The sequence below is a fragment of the Pogoniulus pusillus genome, chromosome 5 (genome assembly GCF_015220805.1).
Source record: "Pogoniulus pusillus isolate bPogPus1 chromosome 5, bPogPus1.pri, whole genome shotgun sequence".
Taxonomy (NCBI): domain Eukaryota; kingdom Metazoa; phylum Chordata; class Aves; order Piciformes; family Lybiidae; genus Pogoniulus; species Pogoniulus pusillus.
In genome coordinates this window covers 31,280,335-31,297,766 of record NC_087268.1, presented here as the reverse complement: position 1 = coordinate 31,297,766, position 17,432 = coordinate 31,280,335, and the positions used below count along the sequence as shown (strand labels likewise).

The following is a 17,432-nucleotide window of genomic DNA, read 5'->3' as shown; positions in this document are numbered from 1 at the left end:
CTTTTTGTGATATTTTTTCCATTATGGCAGTAACACAGTAGTATAATTGCAGTGAACATAGGGGATGAGAAAAAAGGGAAAACAGAAAATGTAACACTTATCCTATGTTTTAACATACAGGATTATTTAACATACAGCAATGTTTTGGTTGAATTGATTATTTTTGATACTGCTTTTTTTAAAAACTGTTAAACTGTTTTATTTATAGCAAAATATGTGGATTCCAAGCTAAGAGCTGGTAATAAAGAAGCAACAGATGAAGAGCTGGAAAGAATCCTTGACAAAATCATGATCATATTTAGATTCATTCATGGTAAGAGATAGATATTCACTACTGATGCAATTGGAAGTGTTTTCTTTGCCACTAGCAGAACTGTATACTTCTGGATGTAAGAGATATTTTTTAGCATGAATTTCTAATTTCTGTTCAATTTGGCCATAAAGTCAGGTTGCTTTGCATCTGAAGGAGCACAAAAAACACGTGAGGGAGGACAAACTTGTTCTATGGAGACTGGCAAATTACAAACCTTTTAATCTGCGAATGGAGACCTGAGAATTAGAGCTGTTGCTAGAGATGTTTACACATAAATTTACCACATCTGCACCCATAACCTCTCCTCCTAATTAGAAAGAACAGAAAGGTTAATACAGATTTTTATTTCCCTGCCTTGTTAAGCATGCATAGATACAGAATACATGAAAACCTAGCAACTAGTAACTTCACATCATGGCTGGGAATGAACACAGAGGAGAGCTCAAAATGATGGGAGAAAATGTTATTGCTGTGTTTTACTGCCTTTGAAATGCTTTTCCCTTACGTATGTCCATATCTGAGCCAAACTCTTGAATGTGTTATGAGAATTAATTTCTTTTGGTCAGATGGAATATCATAAAAAGAAGTGGTTGAGCCCAACAGAGAGCATGGTCTCTGTGTTGAGGGAAGTGAGAGATGTAAACTGGTCTGAGGTTGAGTAATCAGGAACTACCCAGTTCTGTATTAGCTTGTTCTGGGATTCATGGGGTTCTTTACTCATAAAATCTAAACCAAGTATGATATAATGGGAAAGCTGAGAAGAAATCAGTCATAAAGTAATACAATTTGCATTACAATTTCTGTCAAATGAAAAGGGTATTGAATGGGAATGGCAAATGAAAATAGTATCACTGGCAGCTTGTCAGCCTGAGATCAATTTCTGTTGATCTGAAACTTTTATCAGCTCTTTCCTAATATGTTTGGTAGTACCCAGTCAGATGTGCACATTTATATTGAACTATGTGGTGTATAAGAGTCCTTTTTTAAGAGGAGGTGATAGGCATGGGACTTGTCAATAGTGTGTTTGAGCTGCTTCAAGAGAGAGGATGGAGAGGGGAGAAGAAAGTCAGAGGAATCACTGTACTGGGAACGTGTTTGCAAGGAATTAGGAGGAACCACTGTAGGCAGCAGAGATAATGCCTTGAGTTGCAGTGTCTTTAAAAAGTGGAGCTGATGCCTTCACACTATCAATAGAAACAAGATAGGGAAGCTCTAGTTTAAGGTGTGAAAGTTTGACTTCTTTTTCTCAAATGACTATTGGCAACCAAGTAAGAAGGTTTATGACAATTTTTTCCACCCTAGGCTTTTAAAGGACATTAATACATATGAAACCTTTTATTAATATATTTATTTATTAATAAATCAGACCACTGGAGGGAAAATGCTCTTCTGGAATCCAGAATCATTTCATGTGATTTCCATCTGATCCAATAGGCAATACAAAGCAGACAAAGTTTCTTTATGGAATAATAAAAAAAAGCGTTATGGAAGTAATTAAAATACTGTGTCAAATGTTAGGCTCCCCAGTGGAGAGCCACAAGGATAACTGGAACACTAGAGCATCTCCCCTGTGGAAAGAGACTGAGAGACCTGGGGCTGTTTAGTCTGAAAAAGAGAAGACTGAAAGAAGATCTGATCAATGTGTACAAATGTCCTAGGGGTGGGTGTAAAGTGGATGAGGCCAATCTTTTTTTGGTGGTGCCCACGGCAATAAGACAAGGAGCAGTGGCTACAAATTGGAAAACAGAAGCTTTCACCTCAACATGAGGAGAAACTTCTTTACAGTGAGGGTAACGGAGCACTGGAACAGGCTGCCCAGAGAAGTTGTGGAGTCTCCTTCTCTGGAGACTTTCAAAACCCACCTGGATGTACTCATGTGCATACTACCCTAGGGGATCCTGCTTTGGCAGGAGGTTGGACTTGATCTCTGAAGGTCCCTCCCAACCTCTAATGTTCTATGATTCTGTGAAAACATGGAAAGAACAAGTTGTCTGTAAGTATGGTTTTTTTTCATGGTTGCTTAGTGAATATTGTTCTGTTGATGAGCATAGCATGAGCAAGGCTTGTGCCACAAACCTGTAGTGCAAATACAATGGTGTATTTAATTTTTGTTTCCATTTCCATACAGGTAAAGATGTGTTTGAGGCATTTTATAAGAAAGACTTGGCCAAAAGACTGCTGGTTGGAAAAAGTGCATCAGTAGATGCTGAGAAGTCCATGTTGTCAAAGCTTAAACATGGTGTGTTCACTTTCTATTACTTTTTACATGAAAACTGAAATCCTTCTTTTCCCGTGCTTTAAGAAGTGACAAGCCAAATTTTAAGTAATAACTGAGCATATTGCAGCTTTCATTGCGTCCAGTGAGAGCTGTTGGGCTGACCTCTTTAAATAACCCAGTCCTGTATCTGAATGTATCTACAGAGGAGCAAAATCATTAAAACATGTACCTGTAACTCAGCAAATCTGGCTCAGCTGTCTCAGGTTAAACTTTTATTGCCTGTTCTGTGGGGTTTTTGTTATAACTGTGTGATCTTTGCTTTTATTCGTGCGTCAGAATGCGGAGCCGCTTTTACCAGCAAATTGGAGGGCATGTTCAAGGACATGGAACTGTCAAAAGATGTCATGGTTCAATTTAAACAGGTACTTAGTTCCTATTTAGTTCCTGGTTGTGTACTAAGTTTTCAGTAGTGGTGGGGAAGCACTTAATGGTGTTATATGTTGGATTAGGCTAAAATTAAAGCCCCAAAAAAGGCTTTTGAGCAGTTCCTGGACATAGTAACAGCATCTACTTATAGTTTGGTTTATAGAACAGAATTTATTCATTCTGAGATAGTCTTATTTTGCAGTTTTATTTGATTCTCTATTGAATAGATCACAATCTAAATATTAGCACATACTTAGTTGTCCAACACCCTTTAAAGTCCATGCACCTTCATTCTGTAAACTGTTGCTGCTGTGATGAATTCTTAGCAAATGACCTACACCAGAAAAAAATACCTGAAGGTTGCAAAGTGCACAGAAACTGTTTATGTCTCAACCTCAAAACTTCTAACCTGCCGGTGACCTAGAGAATGTTTGGAAGAAATCCTGTATATGCTCACTCTGTTGTTGCATTTCTGTCTGGATACCTGTTTTGGGACCTTATTGAAGACACAATACAAGGGTAGAGATCTGAACCTGCTCCTGTAATAAAATACTGTAGTCACTTTTCTGTCTCAGGCTTTGCAGCCTGGCTTGACTGATGCTGTGTTCAAATTCTGTGAAAAGGCTTTGTCTAACAGATATGGAGATCTCAGGAAGATGCTTTTGATCTTTTAGTCCTTGCCCTGGCTTCGGATTGAAAGATTTTCATTTATTTGAATGCAGCTGAAGTTCCTTGACGCTCTTTAAAGACAGTGGTCTGGAATACTTCAGGTCACGTTCTTTTCATTTGACTTCCAGCTGCCTGCTGTGTTTTGTAATTGGGGAAGGAGAGCATCAAATAGTTATTCAAAGTCCTGGTAGAGCATGACTAACCAAGGAAGTGGCCTGTAGAAATTTTTACCATTTTTATACTACTTATAATTTTCTAATTTTATCTATTTTCTAATCTAGCATGCAGGCAGTATACTCAAATAACTTTTATCTTTTCTATTTTATCTCTTCTATTTTAGTATATGCAGAACCAAAGTGACCCAGGAAATATAGACCTGACAGTAAATATACTAACTATGGGCTACTGGCCAACTTACACACCTATGGAAGTTCACTTAAATTCAGAGGTTAGTGTTTGAATTCTTCTTCTAAATGCATTTTACAAAGTGGAATCATAATTGCTGTGAACTAATGCCCTTCATTTCCTGGTTTTCTACAAGATATTTAAGGGGTTTACCTGATTTTAAAGATTCAAAATTTTCAAAAAAGTAAAATGCAGTGGGCAACATCAATCTTTTTTTTTTAACAGATTGTTTCACTTCATGTGAAGTTTTTACCTTTTTAAGAAGAATAATATAAAAACAGTACTAATGTAAAGTCAGTGTCATACATAACACTGCAGTCAAGCACTTAGTAGTTTAAATCTGCTAGTTAATCTTAACTTAGTCAGTCTTTAGCTATGCTGGTTTGGCTTTTTAATATAGCCAATGGTTATGTTCCTGCACATCCTTTTTTTCCCTGTAAGATCCTTCCTCTCTTCCCTGCAATGTGTGACACAAATCTACCCCTGTGTTTAAACGGTGTTTGCCTGAAAGAAAATTGATTCCAAGTTGAGAGATTTTTTTTCAAGGCTCCTATCAGTAACCATTTATGTTGAGCAGTGTGGTTCGAGTCCCTGTTTCCTACGATACCTTGCTTAATCTGAAATGTGGGAGGCACTTCAGAGACCAAAGGTGGCAGCTGCATTCCTGTGGAGTTCACAAGATGTGGATGCTTTTGCGCTCCCGTGACACCTTTTCCTCCATAGCAGACTGCTTTGGAAGGACTCGACCTGAGCAAATAGAGGGGTTAAAAAAGTCTTACATGGAAGTAAGAGGGTATCAAGTACTGGAATTGGACTTAATGCTGTACAAGGCAAACTAAAGAAAAGTGTGAGATGGGTGCATTTTCCTGGTGACTTCTTGGTGATATTAAAAGTCCGGGACAAAAGTAGCATTTAATTTTGAAGTGTAAAACCTTTTACCCTGGGGTTATTTTACTTCTATCAAAAACAATTTTAAAAAGGGAAATCAAAAGCTAATTTTGAATTGAGACTTGGTTTTGAGCATAATAGTACCGGAATTTTGCTCTTGGGATTTAGTTTTTCACACAAAAATACTTACTAAACATTGTTAAAGACAATAAAGCAATTACTTAAATTAAAATCATGTAATGTCATTGCACTGGTATAATGCTCATAAATGGCTTTGTCTCTTTGCTTTACAGATGATAAAGCTTCAAGAGGTATTCAAAACCTTTTATCTGGGAAAGCACAGTGGTCGAAAGCTCCAGTGGCAGACCACTTTAGGGCATGCTGTCCTGAAGGCGGAATTTAAGGAAGTAAGTTTGCTGGTTTAACACTTAGCCTTGGGAATAAAATTTGAGTAAATTATTTGGAATCTAGGCATTTATTGTATTTTTTTATAAAGTTAGTAACAATTTTGTGATGAAACAGTCACAATTCAAGGCTCATTGTGATCTCATTTGAATAGAGTTGTAGTAAAGCAGGGAATCAACAAAAGAAAAGGAATGCAGCATCTTTGTGTTTTTAATATGGAATTAGTTTTATCATAGAAATACTGGTGACACTTCTGGCATGCTTCACTGATACAAAAAGAGACTGAAGGCTATTAGTCGTGTAATGACTGGTTAAAATTTAAATGCTTACTGAATTATTGAAATCTTAACCACATTGTTTCTTAATGTGGTTTTCTTTTGTCTCATGGAAGATCTTGCTTTGCTAATAATGCAGCATCATCAAGACAGAAAAGAAAGCTTGAATTGTTTCACTAATTCATTGTGGATATGAAACTTAGAGATTCAGGCATTACATAACAGCAGGATACATAGGTTTGTAGTCAACAATTGACAGACATTTACAGCTGTATGAAGAGTTTGAGTTACTTAATTTGTTTTCCCTTGCTTGTCTGTAGAAGCATTATGCTGCTGATAACATTGTCACTCTATAGCATAGCAAACCAAAATTATCTTTAGTTTCTTTTGTGTTTGATCCAATGTCAAGTTTTCTTCTGTATTAGTTTGCTCATCTCTGTAAATACAGTTTGAGTGAATTGTGAAGAGATTGACTATTGGTAGTGGCAAAGCCGGAATTTTACATATTGTAATTAAAATTAAGTCCGTGTGAAGTAAATACAAGGCCACTCTAATGAGTTGCTGCTGCATGCTGTGTTGCTACTGTTAGAGAAGCAAAAAAAAGGAGATGTAAAAACTGTCCTGTTTCCTCAGTACTGCATTCAGGCACATTTCTTTTGTGTGTTAGGCATTCTGAACTGCCCATCTCTTCTTCTAGAAATAGAAAAAAAAATGTGTAGTTTCTGAAACTCGCCAGATTTGGGGGATGCAATAGAAAATTATCTGAATATTACTTCTAACTATTTTATACTTCTTTTTTTAGGGAAAGAAAGAATTTCAAGTGTCACTCTTTCAAACCTTAGTGTTGCTTATGTTTAATGAAGGAGACGAATTCAGTTTTGAAGAAATTAAAATGGCCACTGGTGTAGGTAGGAAGACTACTTGCTGATTTTTATATTTATCCATCAAGTGATTGCCAATATAGATTTAGTATACCAAGGCCTGATTTTGAGGAATTTGACGTGATCTGTTGTAGATGCTGCCATTTTGGGGTGATTGTGATTCAAGAGAGTATTTTCAAATTAACTGTTCTGAGACCTTGTCCATCTGTTTTGCATTACTGTTGCCGGAGTGCCCCATTCACAACAGTGTCTGATCTGTTAAGAGAAGTGTCCTGTAGGTTGTATACTTTGTAGCTGTCTCACTCTGCACTTGAAACGTGAAGGAGGAAAGGACAAAGAAAACTGGAAAAGTACAGTTTTATTTTGAACCATCTTGTCTTCTTTTGCTCTTGGGTGGTGTTTGTTGGTTGCATTGTTTTTTGTTGGGTTTGTTTTTTTATTGAGTTTTTTTCTGTTGGTTGAAATCTTATCTGAAACTACTTTTAGAGAGAAAGCTCACTGCGGTAAGCCTGAGCATTTAACCTGTGGAAGATGTGTAAGACCAAGCTTGAGGGATGTGAATTGTTATCTACTTGGAACTTAACATAAACTCAGTAACTTTCAACTGTATTTCTAGACTGATGACATAAAAACTCTTGTTAATGAATGGTTTTGCTTTCTCCCATACTTTGAACTTCTTTACAGAGGACAATGAATTAAGAAGAACCTTACAGTCTTTAGCCTGTGGAAAAGCACGAGTATTGATTAAAAATCCAAAGGGCAAGGATGTAGAAGATGGAGATAAATTCATCTTTAATGGTGATTTCAAGCATAAGTTGTTTAGAATAAAGATCAACCAAATCCAAATGAAAGAAACAGTATGTATTTATTTTTTCAGTTCATTCTGTTTGTGGTAACTGTTTATCCACTTCCTACATGGAGTAGCAGTCTCTACATGCCTCTTACAAGCTTTGCATATGGAGAAAGGAACCAGAAACTTAAAGTTTTTAATAATTTTAATAAAGTTTTTAATTGACTCACAAAGGCAATAAAGATTGTAAAACTCACTGAAATCATAGAATCATAGAATGCACTGGGTTGGAAGGGACCTTTAAAGGTCATCTAGTCCAACTCCTCTCTAGTAAGCAGGCACACTCTTAACTAAATCAGGTTGCTCAGAGCCCTATCAAGCTTGCCTCTGCATGTTTCCAAGGATGGAGGCCCCATCACATCCCTGAGCAACCTGTTCTACTTTTCCACCAGCCTCATAGTAAAGAACTTCTTTCTTATGTCCAACCTAAATCTACCCTTCCCTAGTTTAAAACATTGCCTCTTGGCCTATTGCTTGTAAATAGTCCTTCCCCAGCTTTCTTGTAGGCCCACCTTCAGGTGCTGGGAGGCTATAAGGTTTCCTTGGCTGAACAACCCTGACTCTCTCAGCCTGTCTTTGTATGAAAGGTGTTCAGCCCTCTGAGCATTTTTGTGGCCTGCTGGATGCCACTCCATCAGGCCCATGTCACTGTATCCAACTCAAAGACAAATATACATGAGTTTCATTTCATTGTAAATGTTAACTACAGAAATATACATGGTTTTAAAACAAAAGCAGTAAAATGTGATATGATTTATGGTGCTCTAGGTTGAGGAGCAGGTCAGCACAACTGAAAGAGTGTTTCAAGACAGACAATATCAGATTGATGCTGCTATTGTACGAATAATGAAGATGCGAAAGACTCTTGGACATAATCTCCTTGTTTCTGAATTGTATAATCAACTGAAATTTCCTGTGAAGGTAAATGATTTCCAAACCTTCCTAGAATTATCTAACGATATGTAAAATATTTATCTGCTTAGTTGCTCATAGAATAAGAAATTGGTGTCCAAATCAAAGCCAAAGGTGAAGTTACTAAAATGAGTGTGTGAACAGAAATAAGACAGAGTATCACTAGGAAATTATATTTAGCTATTTACTTTCGTGCATTTTCTTATGTAGCTGTTAGCAGTCCTACTTTTAAAATCTATTCTTAATATCTATTTGTATGTATTTAAGAAAAAATAAATACTTACATTTATATTACTAACTTGGACAAATCACTTCTTTCCTTGTAGCCTGGAGACTTGAAAAAGAGGATTGAATCTCTCATTGACAGAGACTATATGGAGAGAGACAAAGACAACCCCAATCAGTACCACTATGTTGCATAATGAAGAAGAAATGCTTTTATTTAAAACAAACAAACGAAATAATACCAACCAAACCAAAATCATGCACATGTATCTTCAGGACACCAAATACCTATGCTGTTCCAGACTTTTCCTTTTTGCAGATTTCAGGTTGATGTATATTATTCAACCAGCTGCATGCACTGCTGTGGAAAAAGAAGCAAAATGACGTGTTAACTGATCATCCTTGTCGAGACTCCTTACTAATTTTAAATGTCATGGTTTTATTTCTTTTATAACTCTTTTGTTCTTTTGGGTTCTTCAAAAATGAGTTTTACAGTTTTGTTGAACAATGTCATTGAATTGGATGGGAAGGTAATCACCTGTGCGAGAAATACTTCTGAGATGGATGCAAGTCTGGTTTCTTCATTTGTGTGTCCCTAGATGCATCCATAAAGACCCTATATGCTGCATTCTTTAGCTACAGTGACAACTTGGGTAACTTTTTAAAACCCTGTAATTGATGAACGCTTCTGTACAAGCAGTGTGGTTGAAATACACTGCAGTTTTGAAATTATGCACCATGAGAACCCTTCAACATGTGTTCAGTTAGTTTTCTTTCAGATGATTATTAACTTCAGTCTGGTTTGGATAAATCAGGTTTTGAAGTGAGATCCTTGAAGTGCCAAGAGGACAGCTGCGTTCATGTGTGTAGTGAGACGTTGGGTTATTTAGCTAAGATATGGAGACTTACTTTATTACAACTTCTGCTTGGCTTGGGTGGCAAAGATTAGATCTGAGTCAGAGGCCCTACCTCGTTTTAGGGCAACTGGTGTTTATCACTGTTTATGTAATTGCCGTAACGTTTAGTTTTGCCTTGAAAATAACACACAGGGAACCTACTGTACAGTGTGCTCCACTTCCTAAAACAAAACCTTTTTTAAAAAAGAGTTTTATGGTCTTGATATTGTGAAAGCCTAGTTTTTTGTCTTGAAAGACTAAGGATTTTGTGGGTAATTTGTTACATATTGTATATAAGCAGGTTGATCTAAATTAAAGAATGAAAGACACTGTAGATGTTAGGTACTTGGAACTGTAAGGGAAACACCTCTTGTGGTAATACAAGACTGATGATTTTTTGGATTTGCATACCGGTGTGTTTCATTCTGAAAAAGAGCTACCAAAGGAGTTTGGATCATGGTATAAATGAGAATTTAAATGAGCAATATTTTCATGAGAGATACCTTACTAAGTTTATGTAACATGGGGTTTGTGCATTGATTTGAAAGGCCACCACCTCTTCTTTAAGTAAACATTGCAAAGAGTTGATATCTCGTGGATTTACATACTGAAGTCCTTATTTTGTCATCTGGTGTCATTAATTGTACTGCATTCTTCTGAACTATTTTTGTTCCCTTGGTGTTTAGAAACTAAACACATTTAGTTTATTGTATTTAAAGCATATTTAATATTGTAATTTAATGTAGACTTATTTTAATATTTGAATCTTCAATTAATGCAAATAAAATCTTTGATGCATATTAAATACTTCTTAGCCTTTGTGAGAAGGTGGCACTTCAGTTTACTTGTGCAGTTTGTTCTTTAGTGTACTTGTGATGGTTTGGGGGCTACCCCGCCCCCCCACACTTTTGTCTTTGCCCCAGCTAACTCAGACGGACCCTGGGAATATAGATGAAGCAATTTATTTACAGCTAGCAGAATTTACAAGCAGCTATTTACAATATATACAGTTATATACAATTATATACAGAAATATACAAAGGATAAACAATACAAAAGCACAACTCCCCTCCCAGAAACCTGAGTCCCCAGGAGGGGCTCTCAAACCACCCCAACACCTCCCCCCGGCCCTCTCAACCTTACCCCAGTTCTCAGGAAGAAAAGAGGTGCAGCCAAGAGGTTAGGGAGCAAGGTTAGTAGGAGCAGGGTTAATGAGATGTGACCAGGTCTAAGGCAAAAGCAAGAGTGAAACAAAACGGAGAAAAAGTCTTTCTTCTTCCCAGAGTTCTCAGCGTGACTGTGAGAGAAGTAGACACAATTGTTTTTCATTTCACTGCCCGTTATCTAGTTCTTCTACCAAAACATTCCAGCTTGCTTCAAACTAGCACAGTACTAGAGCGTTCTTTACACCATTCACCTTGATTCGCTTTCTGTGCATCTGGAAACTGATCAGCTCCATCTTACTAGACTCAAAGCAAAACAGACTATGTGTCTCACAGCAATGTAATCACCAGAGGCTCTATCCACACAGAAGAATGGGCAATAGCATGCAGTAACTGATACCAAGCAGTGAACGCCTAGACTTCCCTTTCTGAACTCTAAACTTTCCAGTTCAGCGGTTTTAAGCAATAGATTAATAGCAATGGTGTCATCCTAAAGATTACTGAAATGGTTCTGCCTTAGGAAGCAAAGTTAATTAAAAGTGCTATGATGTGCATTTTTTCTTAGTTGTCATAGTGTAGAGGTCTCTGGCCAGATTACTCTGGTATAGTAATTAAAAATCAGTTGTTACAGAAGCAGTGGAAATAATGAAGCCTGTCTTTCTGTGAAGGATGCTCTTGGAGCCCTTACAGTATCATACCCATCAAATAACCTCAAGCTGCAATACTGCCGAGAGATTTTCTGTTCAGTTCTGTATTTTTATGTTAAGCATTGGCTATGTTCTTTATTCAGCTGCTCATCTCCACCCGTCCTCGTACTCCCTCAAACCTGCAGAGAATGTATTGATCTCTGAAGATTTTTTTACTCTTCCAAATCAGTCTGAAGGTGGCTTCAGATGTTCTGAAACTGTGGGAGAGATTGACAGGCCAGGTGACTATGACTCTCTTTTTCTCAGGTCCTCAAATTATTAAAGTACCATTTCCTCAAAAATTTCTACCTGCTATTTATGTACTGACCAAAGAGGTAAGCAGCTTATTAGGCAGCAGGATAATCACTTCTTCATAGCAAACCAGCTGCATTTGAGTGCTTTTTGATAGCTAGTGATAGATGCTGACCATCCAGTCTCAGACAGCTGTTAGTTTGATGCCAGCTATTTGGGTTCACATCCCCACATACCCCCTCCCTACCCTGAGGCTATTTGTGTCTGTAGGGCTGATATTGCTCAGCATTTCTTCCTGTAAAATTGACCAGTGTTGAAGGCAAAATCTCTAGCAAAGTACCAGATTTTCTCTGCAGTACATCCATGTTCAGATGTCATGACACTGTAGTATGCTTGGAACAAATGGTGTAGCAGGTTATGTGGAATGACAAAAATAACATCAGGAGTCTGGGATACAGGCACAGTGTCTCAAATTTTGCCAACATTTTTCAGTTGAACTTGAAACTTTAACTCCATTTAGCTTAAACACTGAGATAAATACACATAACATATGTCTGAATGAGTTAAAAGGCCATGCTTTGTCACCTAGCCCAGCATTTCCAGAGGAAAAGCAAGAGTGACAACTGATGGCTGACTTGCAGGTGCTTCCTGAGCCTAGCAGTTACAGCTCTCCTCATTGGCCTCCAACAACCACCTCCTAGCCTGCTCTTTCTGTCCTGTTTTAGTTCTGTATTTTAGCTTCCCCTGGATTCCTTCACCTGAACTTCAGTTTTTCATTTAACAGACTTGGTCTGCTGCAGCTTCTCTCTTCTTGTCTTTATGAAAGGCATAATTGGAAGAAAAAAAATTAGTAATTTGAGGTATGGATGTTGTGGTTTAACTCCAGCTGACAACTAAGCACCACACAGCTGCTCACTCACTCCCAGTGGGATGAGGAAGGGAATCAGAATGGTACAAGTGAGAAAACTCATGAAATAAAAGACAGTTTAACAGGTAAAGCAGAAGTTGTGCACACAGGCAAAGCAAACCAAGGAATTAACACACTACTGCTCATCAGTGGGCAGGTGTTCAGCCATGTCCAGGAAAGCAGGGCTCCATCACATGTAATGGTTCTTTTGGAAGATAAATGTTTGAACATCACTCCCTTTCTCCTTCCTCAAATTTTATTGCTGAGCACGATGTCATATGTGGTGGGATGTCCCAGCTGTGTCTCCTTCCCTACTTCTTGTTCAACCCCAGCCTGCTCACTGCTGGCATGGTGTGAGAAGTGAAAAAGCACTAATGCTGCGTAAGCAGTGCTCAGCAATAACAAAATAATCCCTTGTGTTATCAACACTCTTTTCTAGCACACATCCAAAACACAGCTCCATATCAGCTACCATAAAGAAAGTTAACTGCCCCAGCCAGGTCCAGCACAATTGATCTGTTACACAGCTGACCCATTTTTCAGTTCATGGTCTTTGGCAGGTGTGTTAGGGAGAGTGGAATGTGTACTATAACCTTGATTATCTGCTCCTACCAAGTCTACTTAGAAAGAAAATGACAGTGTGAGGTCAGGCAATACACAGCAAAAGGCTACAGGAGAAATTAAATACTGTTTTCTGGAAGTTCTTTCCTGAATAAAAATCCCAAACTCAATACTGCCTTCCAAGTTGATACTCTGCCTTGTCTTTGCAGATCAGTGTGTATTATAGTAATGGGTCTTAGATTCTACAGTGAGGGTGGTAAGACACTGAAACAGGTTGCTCAGGGAGGCTGTGGATGCCTCCCCCAGAGGTATTCAAGGCCAGGCTAGATGAAGCCTCGGGCAACCTGGTCTAGTGGAAGGTGTCCCTGCCCATGGTGGGGGGCTGGAACAAGAAGGTCTTTAAGGTCCCTTGCACCCCAAACTATTCTACTAATCTATGAATCTAATCTATTAATTTCAAATAGATCTTTTGAATATTTCCTTTTTTTTTTTTCTTTCCCCATAAGCATCTGTTCTGCATCCATGGCTCTGAAGAGGGACCAGGAGGGGCACCATGGTTAATGTGAAACTGCACATGTTGGTTGGCCAACAGCTCTGTGAAACAACATGTATAGGGTCTGGGTATGAGCTGTTTTCCCTCAGTGAGCAATTTGAATCTCAGGGCTGTTTCTATACCAACTTTTACAGACGCTGTAACTTCATGTTTGTTTATGTCTTATCCCACTATGAAGTTTGACTGACTTGAGCCAACAGATCATTCAACACCGAGGCTGGTGGACATGGTTGCTGTGAAGGTTTGGGTGTTCCCCAGCCCCCCACACACACACTATAGAAATCACTCAGACTAGGCTCAGCCGGATCTGGAAACACGAATGAAGCTTAAATTTACAGCTGGCACAATATACAAGCAGATATTTACAGTATATACAGTTATAGACAGAAATAGACAAGGTAAAAGGTAATACAGAAACACAACTCCCCTCCCAGAAACCTGAGTCCCCAGGAGGGGCTCTCAACCACCCCTGCACCTTCCCCCCGCCCCTCTCAACCTTACCCCAGCCAGTCCTAAAGGAGAATAGAGGTTCAGCCAAGAGGTTAAGAAGCAAAGGTGGGTTAGGCCAAATGGAAGGTGAGATTAGGGATTAAGATGTTGCTCAGCCAGCAGCCCAAGCAAGAGTGAGAAAATGGAGAGAGTGTTATCTAATGTTTTCATTTCTTGTTCAGCAAGACTCTGAGGGAAGTAGACATCACCATTGTTTTCCTTTCACAGCCTATGATCTAGTTCTTCTCACCAAAACATTCTACCCTGCTTCAAACTAGCACAGTTGCATAAGGCTTGTTCCATTAGGAAAACAGGCTAACAAACCCTCTGGTAATACTTCTACTAACAATGACATGGCAATTGGTTATTGTGCAGTCTCTACACCACTATAAAAGGCTTAGTAAACTAATGATCAGCAGTACATAAGATCAACACTTTTATCTGCTGATAGGCTTACATTCTTTACCAATTTTGTGCCACAATATTGCTGCTTGACGCAACTTACATATTGATATTAATTGGTAGTAAGCCAAGCATCTGTGATTTTTCAATTCATAGGCACATGCCTATTTTCCAGTAGAGGGGCAGAGTACTGCACAGCATGTTTAAACATGATGTGGGCCTCCCTCTCTAGTCTATTGTCTGTCAGACTTCAAGTATTTTGCAGACCTCCCTCTACTCCCAGTGTAAGCTCCAAAAGCAGTGATCAAATAAATGAGAACAACCCATGACCCACCTCCATTAACCTCATCTCCTCTGCAGATGACTCATTCAAATACTTGACCAGAGTCAAGTAGTTCATATCCTTTTTCAAGCTGACTTCTTCTTTTGGCAATAGATAGAATAAAGATTGCTAGAAATGCTACAGGGAAAGGCAAACAAATGGAAATAAAATACTTTGGTCTAAAAAACCGCAGAGACACAAATGCAGCATTGAGAAAGAAATGTCTGTTTGTAGCAACAGCATTAAAGAAGAGAGACAGATTCCAAGCCACCCTGATCAAAAACCAAGTAAATTTCTCAAGGACATTTTGGGGAAACAGGAAGAGTAAATGAACTGAGACAAACATCAGGGAAAGGTTATAAAATTTACAGTAGCTAGACTTCAACTTAGCAGCTGGTAGTAGCTAAACTGCGTTTCAAATTGGTTCAAAGTTAAAATGTATGAAGGCAACTTGGGAGCATAAATGATTCTGTTTCAGAGCTGATCAACCTGGAGTACAATCTAATGAAGACAGGGATGATATGGCAGTTATTTTGAGAAAGCAGAAGCTGCTACTGGCACACTTTTCCTACAGTACTAGAAATAGGATTTCAGTAGCAAAATAAGTACTTCTGAGGTTTCATATGAAGGAAGTGTATCCTTAACATCTTAGATAAGAAAGAGCATTGAATTACAAAGTGATCAAATGGCCTGGGCTCCCTATCTTCATTACTATGCTAACACATGAGAATGTTTATAGATGAACTTTGCCTCTTTTTTTCTAGTTTGCTCTAAGAAAAAGAGATTTTTTTTTAATCTTGTTTATAAAAACATCAGAAACTACGTGAAAATGCAAATAATTCTATCTATGCAAGCATGAGTTGTTATCACTCCCTGTTTTGGTTTGGAATACACATGTGGGTCATATTTATACACAGATATACATAGGCACATCACTTTGGAGATAATGGACCATAAACTTTCAGCACTTCTATACACCTGGGACTGAATTAGTTCTGTGCAAGAGAACTGTACTCACCTTAGACTGCCCTTAAACTCAGAAGCAAGAAATGCATCCTGGAGGCAATACAGTTCTGTATTGCAGGTTAATTGCTCATCAAAGCCATTTTTCATCTTCTGTCACCTCCCCTTTAACACAGGGGTGCCTGTGCTGCATTCCCCACTGGGAACCACAGTTAAATGCCTAGAGCTGGTAAGGCTGGCCTGAGCTACGATGTTCTTCAGGGCTCTCATCTGAAACACTCTACAGGGCTAAGATATCTGGCAGTTTGCAGAGTGACCCCAAACCTCTGAATGCCCATTGACAAACACTAGTGAAGCAGGTGAAGGGCTGGGCAGGTGGCCTGTGTCCACAGTTGTAGATGACACCAGGATGGGTCAGAGTGTTGATCTGCCTGAGGGTAGGAAGGCTCTACAGAGAGAGCTAGACAGGCTGCATGTACGGGCTGAGGCCAGTGGCATGAGTTTCAACACGGCCAGGCACTGGATCCTGCATTTGAGTCACAACAATCTCATGCGATGCTACAGGCTTGCTAAGGAGCAGTTGGAAAGCTGCCCAGCAGAAAAAAACCCCAGCACCTGGGGGTGGTGGTTGACAGCTGGCTGAACCAGGACTAGGGAAGTGACTGTCCCCCTGTATCTGGTACTGGTGAGGCTGCACCTTGAATGTGTTTTGGGACCCCCAGTATGAGAAAGATAGAGAAGTGCTGCAGGATGTCCAAAGAAGGGCAGTGAAGCCAGTGAAGCCTCTGGATAAGGAGTGCTAGGAACATCTGAGCAAAACGGGGTTGTTTTGCCTGGAGGGAAAGAGGCTGAGGTGAAACCTTGTTACTTTCTACAACTGTAAGAAGGGAGGTTGTAGTGCAGTGGGTGTTGGTCTATTCTACCACCTGATAGGACAAGAAGAAATGGCCCTAAGGTGTACTAACGTTTAGACGGGACATTAGGTAAAGTTTCTTCACCAAAAGGTTTGTCAAGCACTGAACAGGCTATCCAGGCCAAGTGGTGGATTCAGCACCCCTGGAAGATACGTAGGCAACTTAGCAACATGGCTTAGTGGTGGACTTAGCAGTGGCAGGCAGGTATGGGCAACTGTGAAAGTCCTGCGATGGTATCGATCTACTTCAGGGCTGATGGCGACAGAGGCCTGGCACTGAACCACAGCAGCTTGTGACGCCGCTGTGCTCACGCACGCACCCCTGCATGCAACCACACACAACAGGCCTGCAGCCGCCCCTCACAGTGTGGCGGGGACGCAAACACGCGCACCTGCGCGGAGCACGAGGAGCCACGCACAGCCCCGCGCCCTGTCCACGCACCGCTCTGCTCCCGCACAGCCCCGCGCCCTGTCCACGCACCGCTCTGCTCCCGCACAGCCCCGCGCCCTGCCCACGCACCGCTCTGCTCCCGCACAGCCCCGCGCCCTGCCCACGCACCGCTCCGCTCCCGCCCGCGCGCGCCCGCGCCTTCACTCGCCCCGCGGCGCCTCAGAGGCGGACGTGGGAGCGCGATGGAACCTAAGCCCGGCGCCTGCCCTCGCAACATTTCCCCCTGCCCCTTCCCTCGCAACGCTCTCCCCGCCCTTCCCCTGCCCCTGCCCCTGCCCCTTCCCTCGCAACGCTCTCCCCGCCCTTCCCCTGCCCCTGCCCCTGCCCCTTCCCTCGCAACGCTCTCCCCGCCCTGCCCCTTCCCTCGCAACGCTCTCCCCGCCCTTCCCCTGCCCCTTCCCTCGCAA

General features: G+C 40.2%; 1 protein-coding gene across 3 annotated transcripts in view; it reads left to right on the top strand.

The window, feature by feature from the left end:
* CUL4A (cullin 4A) overlaps nt 1-10,168 on the top strand; it is a 34,145-nt gene extending 23,977 nt beyond the window's left edge. For 2 of the 3 annotated variants that reach the window (XM_064143700.1, XM_064143699.1), the window contains exons 12-20: nt 209-313; nt 2,442-2,552; nt 2,868-2,953; nt 3,967-4,074; nt 5,213-5,326; nt 6,402-6,507; nt 7,165-7,337; nt 8,099-8,251; nt 8,569-10,168. In XM_064143700.1, coding sequence (XP_063999770.1) covers nt 209-313; nt 2,442-2,552; nt 2,868-2,953; nt 3,967-4,074; nt 5,213-5,326; nt 6,402-6,507; nt 7,165-7,337; nt 8,099-8,251; nt 8,569-8,664 — 1,052 coding nt within the window. In that variant the 3' untranslated portion in view covers nt 8,665-10,168. Of the gene's footprint in view, nt 1-208; nt 314-2,441; nt 2,553-2,867; nt 2,954-3,966; nt 4,075-5,212; nt 5,327-6,401; nt 6,508-7,164; nt 7,338-8,098; nt 8,252-8,568 lie in introns of those variants that run through there. The other variant, XM_064143701.1, reaches the window with a different exon arrangement.
* The last annotated feature ends 7,264 nt before the right edge of the window (nt 10,169-17,432 follow it).